Source organism: Pelodiscus sinensis, chromosome 21 (genome assembly GCF_052426305.1).
Source record: "Pelodiscus sinensis isolate ZL-2025 chromosome 21, ASM5242630v1, whole genome shotgun sequence".
NCBI lineage: Eukaryota > Metazoa > Chordata > Testudines > Trionychidae > Pelodiscus > Pelodiscus sinensis.
Window position 1 is genome coordinate 25,016,194 of NC_143072.1, and position 13,754 is coordinate 25,029,947.

At 45.3% G+C, this 13,754-nt stretch overlaps 1 protein-coding gene across 1 annotated transcript in view; it reads right to left on the bottom strand.

The window, feature by feature from the left end:
* Window positions 1–13,754, bottom strand: part of PIGL (phosphatidylinositol glycan anchor biosynthesis class L) — a 100,031-nt gene that overhangs the window by 84,002 nt on the left and 2,275 nt on the right. Inside the window, exon 2 of the mRNA XM_006138745.4 lies at window positions 10,300–10,399. Coding sequence (XP_006138807.4) covers window positions 10,300–10,399 — 100 coding nt within the window. The remainder of the gene's footprint in view (window positions 1–10,299; window positions 10,400–13,754) is intronic.

Sequence of the window (13,754 nt, forward strand, 5' to 3'; positions counted from 1 at the left end):
TGTGAATAGTATTTTCTTAGGGGGAACAAAAGACAGGACTATGCAGCACTTTAAAGACTAACAAGATGGTTTATTCGTAGATGAGCTTTCGTGGGCCAGACCCACTTCCTCAGATCAAGGAGGAACTTGATCTGAGGAAGTGGGTCTGGCCCACAAAAGCTCATGTACTAATAAACCATTTTGTTAGTCTTTAAAGTGCTGCATAGTCCTGACTTTTGTTTCAGCAAGACCAGACTAACACGGCTACATCTCTATTACTATTCTTAGAGGGAGACATCCTGTCCTCTTCAATAGCTGGAGAGAAAAAAAAAAAACAAAAAACCCCGAGACAAAGGAGGGAAAAAAACCCAAAATTCCTTTGTCCCAGTTTGAAATTCCTATCTACATTTCTATTGGCTGTCTGCCACCTGGTTTAGGTAAGGGACATACTTAACCCCTTAGTCCCCAGGATGCTGGCTAACCCTCATGATCATGACAACATATTTCTGCTGAGAACCAGTCTGACACATTCATGCTCACAGGTCACTGAACAGCTTCTCATGCCAAATTCAAGGGTTAAAAAAATCACAAGTCGGGCTCTCAGAATCATGAGATTGGCTTTAAAATCATAAATGTGGAGTGCTGTATAGCTGCCTTTTGTTTCTTGAACCCTTTGGTTCACATGTTCAAGCTTTTTTTGAGATAGAGGGATAAGGGCTAGAAACTTACTTTTTTAAAAAAAAAAATCAAGTTTAGGTTCTCACAAAATCCCAAGACAGCATCTTTATGAAAAACACCAATCGTCATGAGATCAAAATCACAATCGTCAGTAATGCTGCAGTCAGCAGATGATGACACCTGTCAGTCACTATTTAACTGGGCTGGTTTTAAGCCAAGATGAAAATGCTGCATCCCATTACAAATCTCCTCCAGTCACCCCCTCTTTATTCACTTCACTTCCCTCGATGTTTTCTGTGGTGATCATCCTCCTTCTGACAAAATGACACTGGATGGAATGTTTTCAGAATTCTTCAGACATGCTATTTCATTAGCTAGAGCACTCACCGATGGGTACTAGGGATGTTAACTACCATGTATTTGTGTAAACGTGTAGCTGCTGGAAATTTTAGAAGTTTAAAAGCCGGCTCCCTGCAAGCACTGGCTCCTGTCCTCCCCCCCTCTGCCTGATAAAGAGGCAGCAGTGCGGGGAGCCAGCTTGAAACCTACTTCACACGTGAACCAGCTCCCACCTGCTCCCCTCACCCTCTGCGCTGCTGCCTCTCTATCAGAGGCAGCAGCACTGGAGGGGAGGGGCAGGCGGCTCTGCAGGAGCTGGTGCTCATAAGGAGCTAGCTTTTAAGTCAGTTCCTCCGGAGCACGGGCTCCTGCCTGTCTCCCTACACTGCTGCCTCTGTGGGGGGAGAGGTGGTTCTGTGGAAGCCGGCACGCCTATATCAGGAGCAGCAAGGTGGTGTGCGTGTAGTCAATAGGATTAACCGATTAGCCCAGGTTTATCGGTTAATCATATAATCCAATACATGCTGACATCCCTATAGGATACCCAAGATTTTCCAACTGCACCTGGCTCAACTCATTGTCTTTGCAGCAGAACAACTAAGTCTCTTAACTATGCTTCTGGGACAGCCCACAAAATCAGCGTTGCCAACTCTTACGATTTTGTAATGAGTCTCACAATAATTATTGTTTACCTTAAGGCCACAGCTCTTATAGAATCATAGACTCATAGAATCATAGAACTGGAAGAGACCTCAGAAGGTCTTGGACTCAGGTGGATATGTGAAGATTTCAGCCTTCATTCTTACAGTAAAAGTATGTTTCTAGCCCTTGTGGCTAGGGAGAAAGTGTCAAAATGTGACCTATGTGCACCTTAAAGGCTCAAAAAAGCAGAAGCCAAATACAAAGAATATAGATCTATCATTTTTACATAATCCCATGATTTGAAAGCCAATCTCATGATTTGTGGTGAGCCTGAACATTTGGGGCTGGCAATACTGCAGAATGATACTGGGCTTGCACACTGCACTCTAAAGAGACACCACTTGGAAGCAATTGGGCCCCAATAATTGTATAGTATTTTCTACCATTCAGCTAGCAACAAACTTCTACATTATGAACATGACCTCAGTGACTCCCTATGTCTACTCAGCAAGTTAACTGGGACTCCAGGGGCAGACACTGCCTATACAGTACTAATGAGAAGTAGTGAATTGACATCTGAACGGGATTAGAAAATCTGTAACTTGAATTTTGCTCTTTGCAATATATGGATAGGTCTATCCCTCAGAAGGCTCATGAAATAGATCTTCCATTACGTGATTTAAAGTGGATGATCCTCTTGGAAATTAACCAAAGAAATTTAGACGTTAAGCTGAGTCTGGCATAGAAACTAGAACACGCTGGAAGAGCAATAGATCATGTGGGAAAACTCAGGATCTCTTTTGTTGATTACATTCGAGTTAAACCCCTTTTGTTGATTACACTGGAGCTCTGTCCAATTTCATAAATATTTCCAGTGCCTGATGTGCCTGCCAGTTTAGACATATCATGGCAGCAGAAATGTTTGCTGAGTTAGTTTGTGTTACAATGATTAGTTGTTACATTTTCTCCCAAAGTCATAATTACACACCCCTCACTCTGATGGCAGACTTTCAGAGAGTCACTTCGGTTCCTTTTAATGTTAGGATCACGACATGTATAAGGTAAAACCCATGACCTTTCATCTCTGTAATAACATAGGTATTATTAAAATGCCTATTGTTGTAATGTGCAAGGGTTGATTAAAATGTACCAAACATCCGTGGGCAATTCAAATATTGTTTACATTACAATTCATATTACTAAGAAGATGATTTTAATGTACATGTTTTTGTTCCACTTTCCAACTGTCTTTTTTCTTGGCTGTGGGCACTGAGGGTATGTCTAGACTACATGGCTCCGTTGATGGAGCCATGTAAACTAGTTTACCCGGCATAGGCAAAGAAGCGGGAATTTAAATAATCCCCGCTTCATTAAAATAAACACGGCCGCCACGCTGTGCTGTTGATCAGCTGATCCGGCACAGCGCGGCAGTCTAGATGTGGATCTGTCGGCTGGGGAAGCCTTTGCCGACCGATCCCTTATGCCTCATGAAACTAGGCTTACAGGATCGGTTGGCAAAGGCTTCCCCATCTGACAGATCTGCGTTTAGACTGCCGCGCTGTGCCGGATCAGCTGATCATCAGCATAGCGAGGCAGCCATGTTTATTTTAATGAAGCGAGGATTATTTAAATCCCCGCTTCTTTGCCTATACCAGGTAAACTAGTTTACATAGCTCCAATGAAGTCTGATTGGGGTGTGCGGCAAAGTTGGCTTTAAGCCATCTTTGTGCCCTCCCAGGCAGATCCTTAGCTGGTGTAAATTGCTGAATTTAGGACAATTTACAACCACTGAATTCTCTGCCTGGACTAACTTCATCTGCCCCTCTGAACTGGCTACCTGGCTTGTTGTGCCCAGCACAACTAATTAACTCGTTATAACTGTCATGAATGTGCACTCTGTTGGCTGTTCCCTTTCCTGGGCACCTAAAGGGGATTCCTCAGGGAAGAGACCCTTTATGTTGGAATGTGGCCCACAATTAGAGCCATTAGCTGCATACTGACTTTAGGCTATTTTATACTGAGGAAGTATGTACCGTAACGGCCTTAAGTGCCCGCCCAAACAACAGTAAAAAGGAGTTGCATTGTAGAGACGTGTTTAAAATGCTGGACAATCACTGTCCTGGAAATCCTGGGGCTCCTTTAAAGGATTTCTTAATATCAGAGAGCTGCCTAATGAGAGGTTGGGCCTTAGTGTAAGTTCCACTCTCGGCCGATTGAGCGATGCTTAGGTTTTGTGTGGGTATGTGAAAGAAAGTGTCACGTATGGTTTTATATGCAACTCCAGCCAAGTGAGAATACTGAGCACGTCAATCGACTTTACACTTCATGTCGTCTTCCCTTTTGTATAAGCTCAGTTTTAAATTATGCAAGGGAAGAGGAAGTAGCATGACTCAGCTCCATGCTACAATGGCTGGAGCAGATCCAGACCGAGCAGTCCTTTGGGTTTTCCTTACCAAAATACAAGTCTGCAGGTTGGGTAGTGTAAACATGCAGTGTTTGGGGAAGCACTGCAGAAAGGCCAGTGGGGCTGCCCTGGCCCGGGAGCTCAGCAGGAGCGCTTTACAATTGTGCAGAATTAGGAAGAAAGCACAAAATACAGACGGGCTCAGAATTTACCCAGTGACAAACTACCAAACGGGAGCAAGCTTCTAAAAATGTCACCTGCCTTCGACCTATTGCAGGTAAAGGGCCATAGCGATAGTAATGATCATGAATAATGCTTTGTACTGCTGCAGAGCCTTTCATCTGGGGCTCTCAGAGAACTGAACGGACATGAGTTGATTAAGTGTCATCTCAGGCCAAGCTGGTAAATACTTTAACTGTACTCCCCATTTTAGAGAAGTGCAAACTCAGGCGAGGGCAGTTAATGATTTACCCAAGGTCACACAGTAGAGCAGCTGGAATAAGACTCAGGGGTCCCAGCGCGTCATTCTACCAGCAAGATAGTGCAGCCTCTCTAGAAATCATAACTGTCTAAAAATCACTGGTGCTTTTCTTAGCATTTTGTTTCAGAGAAATGGGGAACAGATATCATGGAAGGAAACTCGGCACCCTAGGGAACGCCGATGTCTGAGTAAGGACTGAGTAACAACTTCAGGAGTTGGCCCTTCAACTTGTTGGCAAAGTGACAAGTTTGCGAATATCAGATGCGGAAGGAAGGCCTTTACAGACAAGGTCCTAACTTTTTATCTCACCTTCAAGTTAAATATCTACCCCTGTGCCTTTCACACACTAGCCTCCATTGTGAAAATCACACATCAGGCATTTTACATGTACTGCAACCAGGAGAGGTTATCAAGGCTCATCTTCTGAAATTACCTGCACTCTATTTACTAAGGAAACCAAGGTATTGCTTGCATAAAACAATGCCCTGGGTGGTATGCATTGGTGGGAATGTAAGAGCAGTGTCAGGAAGCTTGCATCACATACTAACCAACTGCAGACTGCACTGGAGAGGGCACCAGGCCGCTGGATTGCCACTTCTGTTCTGGTAGGATTTTTTAAATATCCTTTTTGTAAATTTCAAGAGACACTTGCTTCCATTACAAGACAGTGTCTGTTCCTTACACCTTGTCAATCACAGTGTCTTGTCTCTTCTCCCACCCTGTCGGATGATCCCGCAAAACAGAGTAACCCACAAGCAGAAGGGAAGGAGAGCAGGCTCCCCATACCCTCAAAAGAGGAACTCCCAATAGAAACTCATCTCATCTGACCCAAAAGACACTGCTGAACTAATACTGAAAGTCAGACCTAAATCCTCAAAGCCAGGGAATTGAGGAAAAACTCTGGCCTGCTGGCTCTGTGGCCTTCACTCAAGAGAAAACCAAGAAAAACAGAAAGGGTACGTCTAGACTACATGCCTCTGGCGACAGAGGCATGGAGATTAGGCTACCCAGCATAGGAAAATGAAACAGCGATTTGAATAATAGCCGCTGCATTTAAATTTAAATGGCTGCTGCACTGAGCCGATCAGCTGTTTGTCAGCTCAGCGCGGTCGTCTGGACGCTCTGCGGTTGACATCAAAGGCATTTGTCGACCTCCTAAGTATGCCTCCTGGGATGAGGTATACCTGGGAGGTTGACAAATGCCTTTGATGTCGACCGTGGCGCGTCCAGACTACCGCGCTGAGCTGACAAACAGCTGATCGGCTCAGCGCGGCAGCCATTTAAATTTAAACGAAGCGGCGATTATTTAAATTGCCGCTTCATGTTCCTATGCCGAGAAGCCTAATCTACATGCCTTTCTCGCCCGAGGCATGTAGTCTAGACGTACCCAAAGGTAGGACTGGAAGGGATTTAGAGGGGTCATCTACTCCAGCCCGATTTGCTGCAGCAGGACCAAATAAACTTAGACCATTCCTGAGAGGTGCTTATACAATCATAGAAGTGGAAGAGACCTCAGAAGGTCAAGTCCAGCCCCCTGCTCTAGGTAGGACCAATCCCAACTAAATCAACCCGGCCAGGGCTTTGTCAAACCGACACTTAAACACCTCTAGGGATGGAGACTCCACTACTTCCCTAGGTAACCCATTCCAGTGCTTCACCACCCTCCTAGTGAAATAGTTTTTCCTAATATCCAGCCTGGACCTCTCCCACCACAACTTGAGACCATTGCTCCTTGTTCTGCCATCTGTCACTACTGAGAACAGCCTCCCTCCATCCTCTTTGGAACCTCCCTTCAGGAAGCTGAAGGCTGCTATCAAATCCCCCCTCACTCTTCGCTTCTGCAGACTAAACAGACCCAAGTCCCTCAGCCTCTCCTCATAAGTCATATGCTCCAGCCCCCTAATCATTTTGGTTGCCCTCCGCTGGACCCTCTCCAATGCGTCCACATCCTTTCTGTAGTGGGGGGCCCAGAACTAGACACAATACTCCAGATGCGGCCTCACCAAAGCCGAATAAAGGGGAATGATGACATCTCTGAATCTGCTGGCAATGCTCCTCTTAATGCAACCTAATATGCCATTAGCTTTCTTGGCTACAAGGGCACACTGTTGACTCATATCTAGCTTCTCATCCACTGTAACCCCCAGGTCCTTTTCTGCAGAACTACTACTTAACCGGTTGGTCCCCAGCTTGTAACAATGCTTGGGATTCTTCCGTCCCAAGTGCAGGACTCTACACTTGTCCTTGTTGAACCTCATCAGATTTCTTGTGGCCCAATCCTCCAATTTGTCTAAGTCATTCTGTACCCTATCTCTGCCCTTAAGCGTATCTACCTCTCCCCCCAGCTTAGTGTCATCCGCAAACTTGCTGAGGATGCAATCCATCCCCTCATCCAGATCATTAATAAAGATATTGAACAAAACCGGTCCTAGAACCGAACCTTGAGGCACTCCGCTAGAAACCGACCGCCATCCTGACATCAAGCCATTGATCACTACCTGCTGGGCCCGGCCTTCTAGCCATCTTTCTATCCATCTTACCGTCCATTTATCCAATCCACAATCCCTTAACTTGCTGGCAAGAATATTGTGGGAGACCGTATCAAAAGCCTTGCTAAAGTCCAGGCATATAACATCCACTGACTTCCCCATGTCCACCGAGCCAGTTACCTCATCATAGAAGCTAATCAGATTGGTCAGGCACGACTTGCCCTTTGTGAATCCATGCTGACTATTCCTAATCACTTTCCTCTCATCCAAGTGCCTCAATATGGATTCCTTAAGGATCCCTTCCATGATTTTTCCAGGAACCGAGGTAAGACTGACCAGCCTATAGTTCCCTGGATCATCCTTCTTCCCTTTTTTGAAGATGGGCACTACATTTGCCTTTTTCCAGTCATCCGGGATTTCTCCCGATCTCCACGACTTTTCAAAGATAATAGCCAAAGGCTCCACAATGACATTTGCCAACTCCCTCAGTACGCTCGGATGCACTAAGTCCGGACCCATGGATTTATGTACGTTTAGCTTTTCTAAATAGTTCGTAACCTGTTCTTTACCCACCACGGGCTGTCCATTTTCATCCTATCTTGCGTCACTTGGCGCATTAGTCCAGGAGCTTGTCCAACCTCTCCTTAAAAACCTCCCCGTGTTGGGAATTCCACAACCTTTCTTGGTTCCAGATTTTAACTATCCTTATTGTTAGAAAGTTCTTCCTGCTATCTAACCGAAATCTCCCTTTCTGGAGACTGAGTCCATTTACTACTTCTCTCTTCAGTGGACATGAAGAACATTGATCTCCCTTCTCTTCCCATAACATATCTGAAGACTTATCAGGTTGCTCCTCACCCCCAAAATCTTCTTTTCTTGAGACTAAACAGGCCCAGTTATTTTAACCTTTCCCCACAGGTCAGGTTTTATTATTTTGTTGCTCTCCGCTGAACTTTCTCCAATTTGCCCCCATTTTTCTTACAGTGTCGGGCCCAGACCTAGACACAGTACTCCACGGGAGAGGGATAATTGCCTCCCCTGTCTTGCATACAACATTCCTGTTAATCAGGGATGTAAAATAACATGTAGAAGCCGTATCCGTGTAACCAATTACAATTCTATTGGTTGCCTGGCTAAACGTTTACCTGGGGAGCTAAGAGTGCAGGGGGTGCTGCACGCTTTATGCAGGGCTCTGCTGCTGCTCCCCACACCTGGCTATCATCTCTGCTGCCACCTGGTCCTTGGGATCCTAGAGCCAGCTACTGGGCTGGACCTGGGGGACCCCCAGAGCACCAGGATGCCAGATGGCAGAAAAGCTCCGGCATAGGGTGGCAGCCAGGATGGCCAATGTGCAGTGAAGCTGGGTGGCAGCAGAATTTCAGGCGTCGTGCCAAAGAAAGAGCCTAGAGGACCCTGGACACAGGGTGGCAGCTTAGACACTGGGTGTGGGGTGGCAGCCGGAACCCTGGGTGGAGTTTAACCATTAACAAAACCCAATAAGCATCAAGCTTATTTGTTAACCAGTTTAACTCTTACATCCCTATTGTTAATAGACCCCAGAATGATATTTGCCTTTTTTTTCCGACTGTAACACATTGTTGCCTCATATTCAACTTGTTACCAACTAATATTCCCAGACCAGTACTGCAGCCGTGCCAATTATGTCCAGTTTTATAGTTGTGCATCCAGTGAAGTACTTTGCACCTCTCTTTATTGAATTTCATCTTGTTGAAACCAGACCAATTCTTCGATGTATTCTGAAAACTAAAACAACGACCTGTTCACTGCTTTGCTGCACAACACTCCTTCATTTCTAGTGTCTCTACAATCTCTAGCATCTACATTTACTAATTCAGTGTGTTAAACTGCCTCTCCAGAAGGAAGTTTCGAAAGTACTCATGCAACACAGGATGGGTGATTTCATAATATACCCCATGTCCACACAGCACTGAACAGAATAAGGCCATGTCTGCACTAGCACGTCTGTCGGCAAAACTTTTGTCTCTCAGGAGTGTGAAAAAAATATCAATCTGAGTGATAAACATTTTTCTGGTATAAGCGGTTGTGTACTGAGCACTATGTAAGCCAGAGACACTCTTCTGCCAACATAACTACCGCTGCTTGTTGAGCTGGTTTGATGTCAACGACAGACCTCTCCATTGGCATAATGCAGCTATACATGTGCTCTCTGTAAGCTTGTAAGCATGGACACAACCTAAGGATCCTGTGCAGACATCTAGTCGACAGAGTCAGGGTATTACGTTGTCACATGATGATGTTTAATACACACAATTCATTAAAAGCACATTATGGGATGCTGCTACAGCCCAGCCTCTGCAGAGCTATAACTTGGTCTCAGAAAGGTAGACGAGAGCAAACCACATTACAACTTGTTTCTACAATGTGGAGTCAGGTGCACTTGATTGGTGCAAATCAGCATAAGAGTAACTGAAATCAATGGAGCCTCAGCAGTTTACAGCAGCTGAGGTTGGCACAGACATTCCTCTAATGCCCTGCCCACAGTACAGCTGAAATTGTGCTGTTAAATCCCAATTGCTGCTACCATGGCTCATTAGACCAATGCAGACAGGAATTTTTTTAAAGAACTATAGATGCCATAAATATCCAAAGGCCCAGTCATAACACAACTCCAATTCACAGACAGGATCTTAACTGACATGCCTAAACCTTTAGCTTGATTATGCAGAATAGTTAAGGGCCCATCTACACTATTAGTTGTAACTACATCGTAACCAAGTCAGGAACCAGCTGTAACCAGGGGTTGGCAAAGTGTGGCACATAAGATGAATTTCAGTGGCATGCGCAATGAACGGGTCCTCCCCTCGCAATGGGGAGCCTGTACTGGCTATCCAGCATCGCACCCCCGCAAGAGTGGAGCCAGCGCCGACTTCCAGGGGGGAGAGCCCGAGGCTTGAGGGGAAGCACGCACACTGCTCCTCCCCTCCCCTCATCCACCTTGACTTCCCCTGTACTCCAGGGTGGCAGGACACGGGAGCTGTGCGGCATCCACCTGCCTGGAAACCCAGTGCAGAAGGCAAGCACCAAGATACGTTGGAATTCATGTCCAAATGACCTAGATTTCCTTACACAGTACTACAATGGTAGCCAATAAATGTTTCATTGCACTTCCATTTGACTGATAAATTAAGTTCGCTGCATGGGACACGAGATAATCTTTTACTAGATTTCCAAGTCCAGGGTACATTAGCTGATTCTCATTGTTTTCTGTAAACAGGAAGTTTCTGCTATAATTAAAAAATGGTTACCTGTGGTCAATAACTGTTACATTGGAAGGAGGGATCCCCAAAATAGCACAACTCTGTACAAGTTCTTTCTTACGAATCTCACCTTGATTGTAGTAATTTCCTGAGAATAACAAATACAGTAACACCGTCTACGTTAGTTCAGTTTATCGTGGAGCGAACATTTTTCTGCTTATAAAGCTAAAATCCTCAAAGCATCAAGCACATGTGGGTACCACATGCAAGATTTGAAAATACTTAGTATTAGGGTTCCCCACAAAGGAACAGGTACATTGTAGGGACCAAATCCTATAACCTATACTCCACTACAAGATAGAGCTCCCTCCCCTTGCAGGCTGATAGGTGGAGAATAGAGGGGGGGAGACTTGCAAGCCACTCTTTAACAGTAAAAGAGCCACACTTTTAACGGTTTAGGCAGCCTGGCTATACTCAGGAAACACTCCATTTGGCCCAGTGTAAAGTAGGGATGTAACAGTATAGTCGATTAACTGCTTAGCAAACGCTTATTACTTAATGCTATAGGTATAACTACACGCATTTCTGCCCCTCCCCTCCACCAGCCCTCCCCTGGGCCAGCTCAGTCCCGGCTTGCACCAGATCTAGCACCTATCCCTGCTGCGGCTCTGCATTTAAAGTGTATTAGGAGCCAGACGGGCAGGCAGCCCAGCTCAGTGCCAGCTCATGGGAGCTCACACCCCCTTTCCCCGGACAGGAGCTGCTGCCACCCTGCGCTACAGCCTCTGTATCAGAGGCAGCAGCACAGGGTGACAGGCAGTCGGTCCGCAAGAGGAGCTGGTTTCTAAACTGGCGCCGCTCGTGGTCCAGCTCCCGCCTGGCACCCCATACTGGTGCCTCTGATACAGAGGCAGCAGCGTGGAGTGGCAGGGGGCTTTTGGGAGTGGGGCTGTAGTGCGCTGGTTGCCAGCCCCACCGCCGGGGATTATAGAATAGTTGAGTAACAATAAGAATTTATGAGGTTAATCGACTGTTCAATTAACCAATATTTAACATCCCCAGTGTAAACTTTTAGGACCATATACAGCCACCCTCCTGCCTTGACTTCAAATGGGTTGCATGTGCATCTCTGAGAGCAAAGTTGGCCCTTTACAATGAATGAGATCTCTTGGTTGGAACACAGGAATTTGCCACACCAAATCACATTAATGGCCGATCTAGTCTAATCCTGTGTCTGACAGTGACCAGTATCAGATGCTTCAGCAGAAGATGCAAGAAAACCACAATGGATAATTATGGAATAACCTACTCTTAGGGAATGCCTTTCTCCCCCACATTTATAAAGGCTGATTTATGTCCTGAAACATGAGTTTATGGCTTTCTTATGTTTTTATCCTTTTTAGTGTTACAGTGAAGAATCCTTTTATCCATATAAATAAATGTCTAATCCCTTTCTTACTTCTACTAAAATCCTGGCCTCAATATTTTGTTACAGTGAATTCCATGGGTTAGTTACACTTTGAGTAAAGTATCAGAGGAGTGGCCGTGTTAGTCTGAATCTGCAAGAACAACGGGAAGTCCTGCGGCATCTTATAAAATAACAGATTTATTAGAGCATAAGCTTTTGTGGGCAAAGACCCACTTCATCAGATGCGTGGGCATTAATAGTCCTGTAAAACTATAATATTTCAATAATCAAATGCTGTTTAAATGAACAAGAAATGTATAAGATTTCCTATCATAATCTCTTTGTTGAGAAACTAATTCCTCAGGAGTCTGTATTGTTTCTAAAACAACTGTACTGTGGAACTCCTTGCCAGAGGATGTGGTGAAGGCTAGGACTTTAATAGTGTTCAAAAAAGAGCTAGATAGAATCATGGAGGTTAGGTCCATCAATGGCTATTAGCCAGGATGGGTAGGAATGGTGTCCCTAGCCTTTGTTTCTCTGGAGGTGGGTGACAGGGGAGGGATCATGTGAGGATCACCTGTTGTGTTCCCTCCCTCTGGAGCATCTGATATTGGCCACTGTCAGCAGACAGGATATTGGGCTGGATGGACTGTTGGTCTGACCCAGTGTGGCCGCTCTTATGTACTAAGTTATGTTCATGAAGGAGCTAATAGAGCAGAATTGAAAAGCATTTATAGAACCAAGACAGGAATGTTATGAGATGTTAAACCCACATTTAGAAAATAGCATTCTGCACATCTTACAATAGACACAATAGGACCAAGGTTAGCAGGGAACTAGAACTCATTGATTTAAGACTCCGGCTGCTTCTTGATTTAATTATTTTCTTCTCATCTTGCCTCCATGTTCCCTGATCCATTTGTTAGAGTGAATCATGAAAAGTCCAGGTGAGAGTTCATATGGCCCCAGGAGAGCTGCCCTGTGCAGCCAATTATAACTTCCAAGCAATAAAATGAGAAAGCACAGCAGAGTTTTAACGTGTGATTCCAGTTTGTAGTCAGCTACTCTGAATTACCCTGAGCTTTTTATAATTGTGGGGTGAGTCATCGGAATCTAGCACTCAGCTGATGAAGTGCTGCAATCTAAAATGTCAAAATCGGCTTTATATGATTCTCAGAATGAAACATTAACCTTATAAGAGACAACTTCTCTTATCTATACTATGATAAAAGGAGAGGTGTCCATCACGCCGTCATAGAGAACATTTAAGAAGACCCGAGAAGTTTCTAGGGGGAGGTAAGTCCCCAGCTCCACCTACAGCCCTTCCCCCACCACGTGGAGGGGAGAAAGAGGAGCAGCGCAGGGAGCGTGTGCACGGTCCCCACCACAGGGAGGGGAAGAGCGCGCATGCACATATGTGTCCCAGCATCCCTGGAGCAGCAGGGAGGGAGGAGGCCCTACGGCCTGAGCTGGCCCAAGTCTCCCTAACTCAGGGCACAGCAGGAATGGAGGAGGCCATGTGTACATCTACTGTCACAACGGGGCGGGTAAAGCTCGTCACAATACAATGTAGGCTTTTCGTACTGCAGCTCAGAAGTGTGTGTCTTCAGGAGGCTCCTGATACTAATCATCCAAAGGGATGGCTTATTGAGCTAAACATCAGACTGGAACGCTACATCTTACCTGGAGCCAGAGGCTCAGATCCACCAGGATCAACTCAACCCTTCATCCTTTCCAGGCAGATTAAAGTTGTTCTGTACAGTTTACTGCATGTGAGTCTTTTAAAAATAGAGTCTCTGTCTCTTACTCTTGGACCTTATTGATCCCAGGATACTATTGGAAGGAAGGAGGATTTTCCTTAGCCGAAATGTACTCTGTTGTTATGTGCTGTGCTGTGTGGCGTGTTAGTGAGTTGCAGATCTCCGCTGCAGAGGTGGCTATGCTTCTGTGACAATTTATGTATTCAGGGCCAATTTCTGTCTTTCGATGACACACACACACAACTTTCACTGACGTTTTGAGGAGAGATTCATACACAGTGGAGAAAAGAATGTGACCCACAATTTGTGAACTATCTGAGGATGACAGGTGCTAT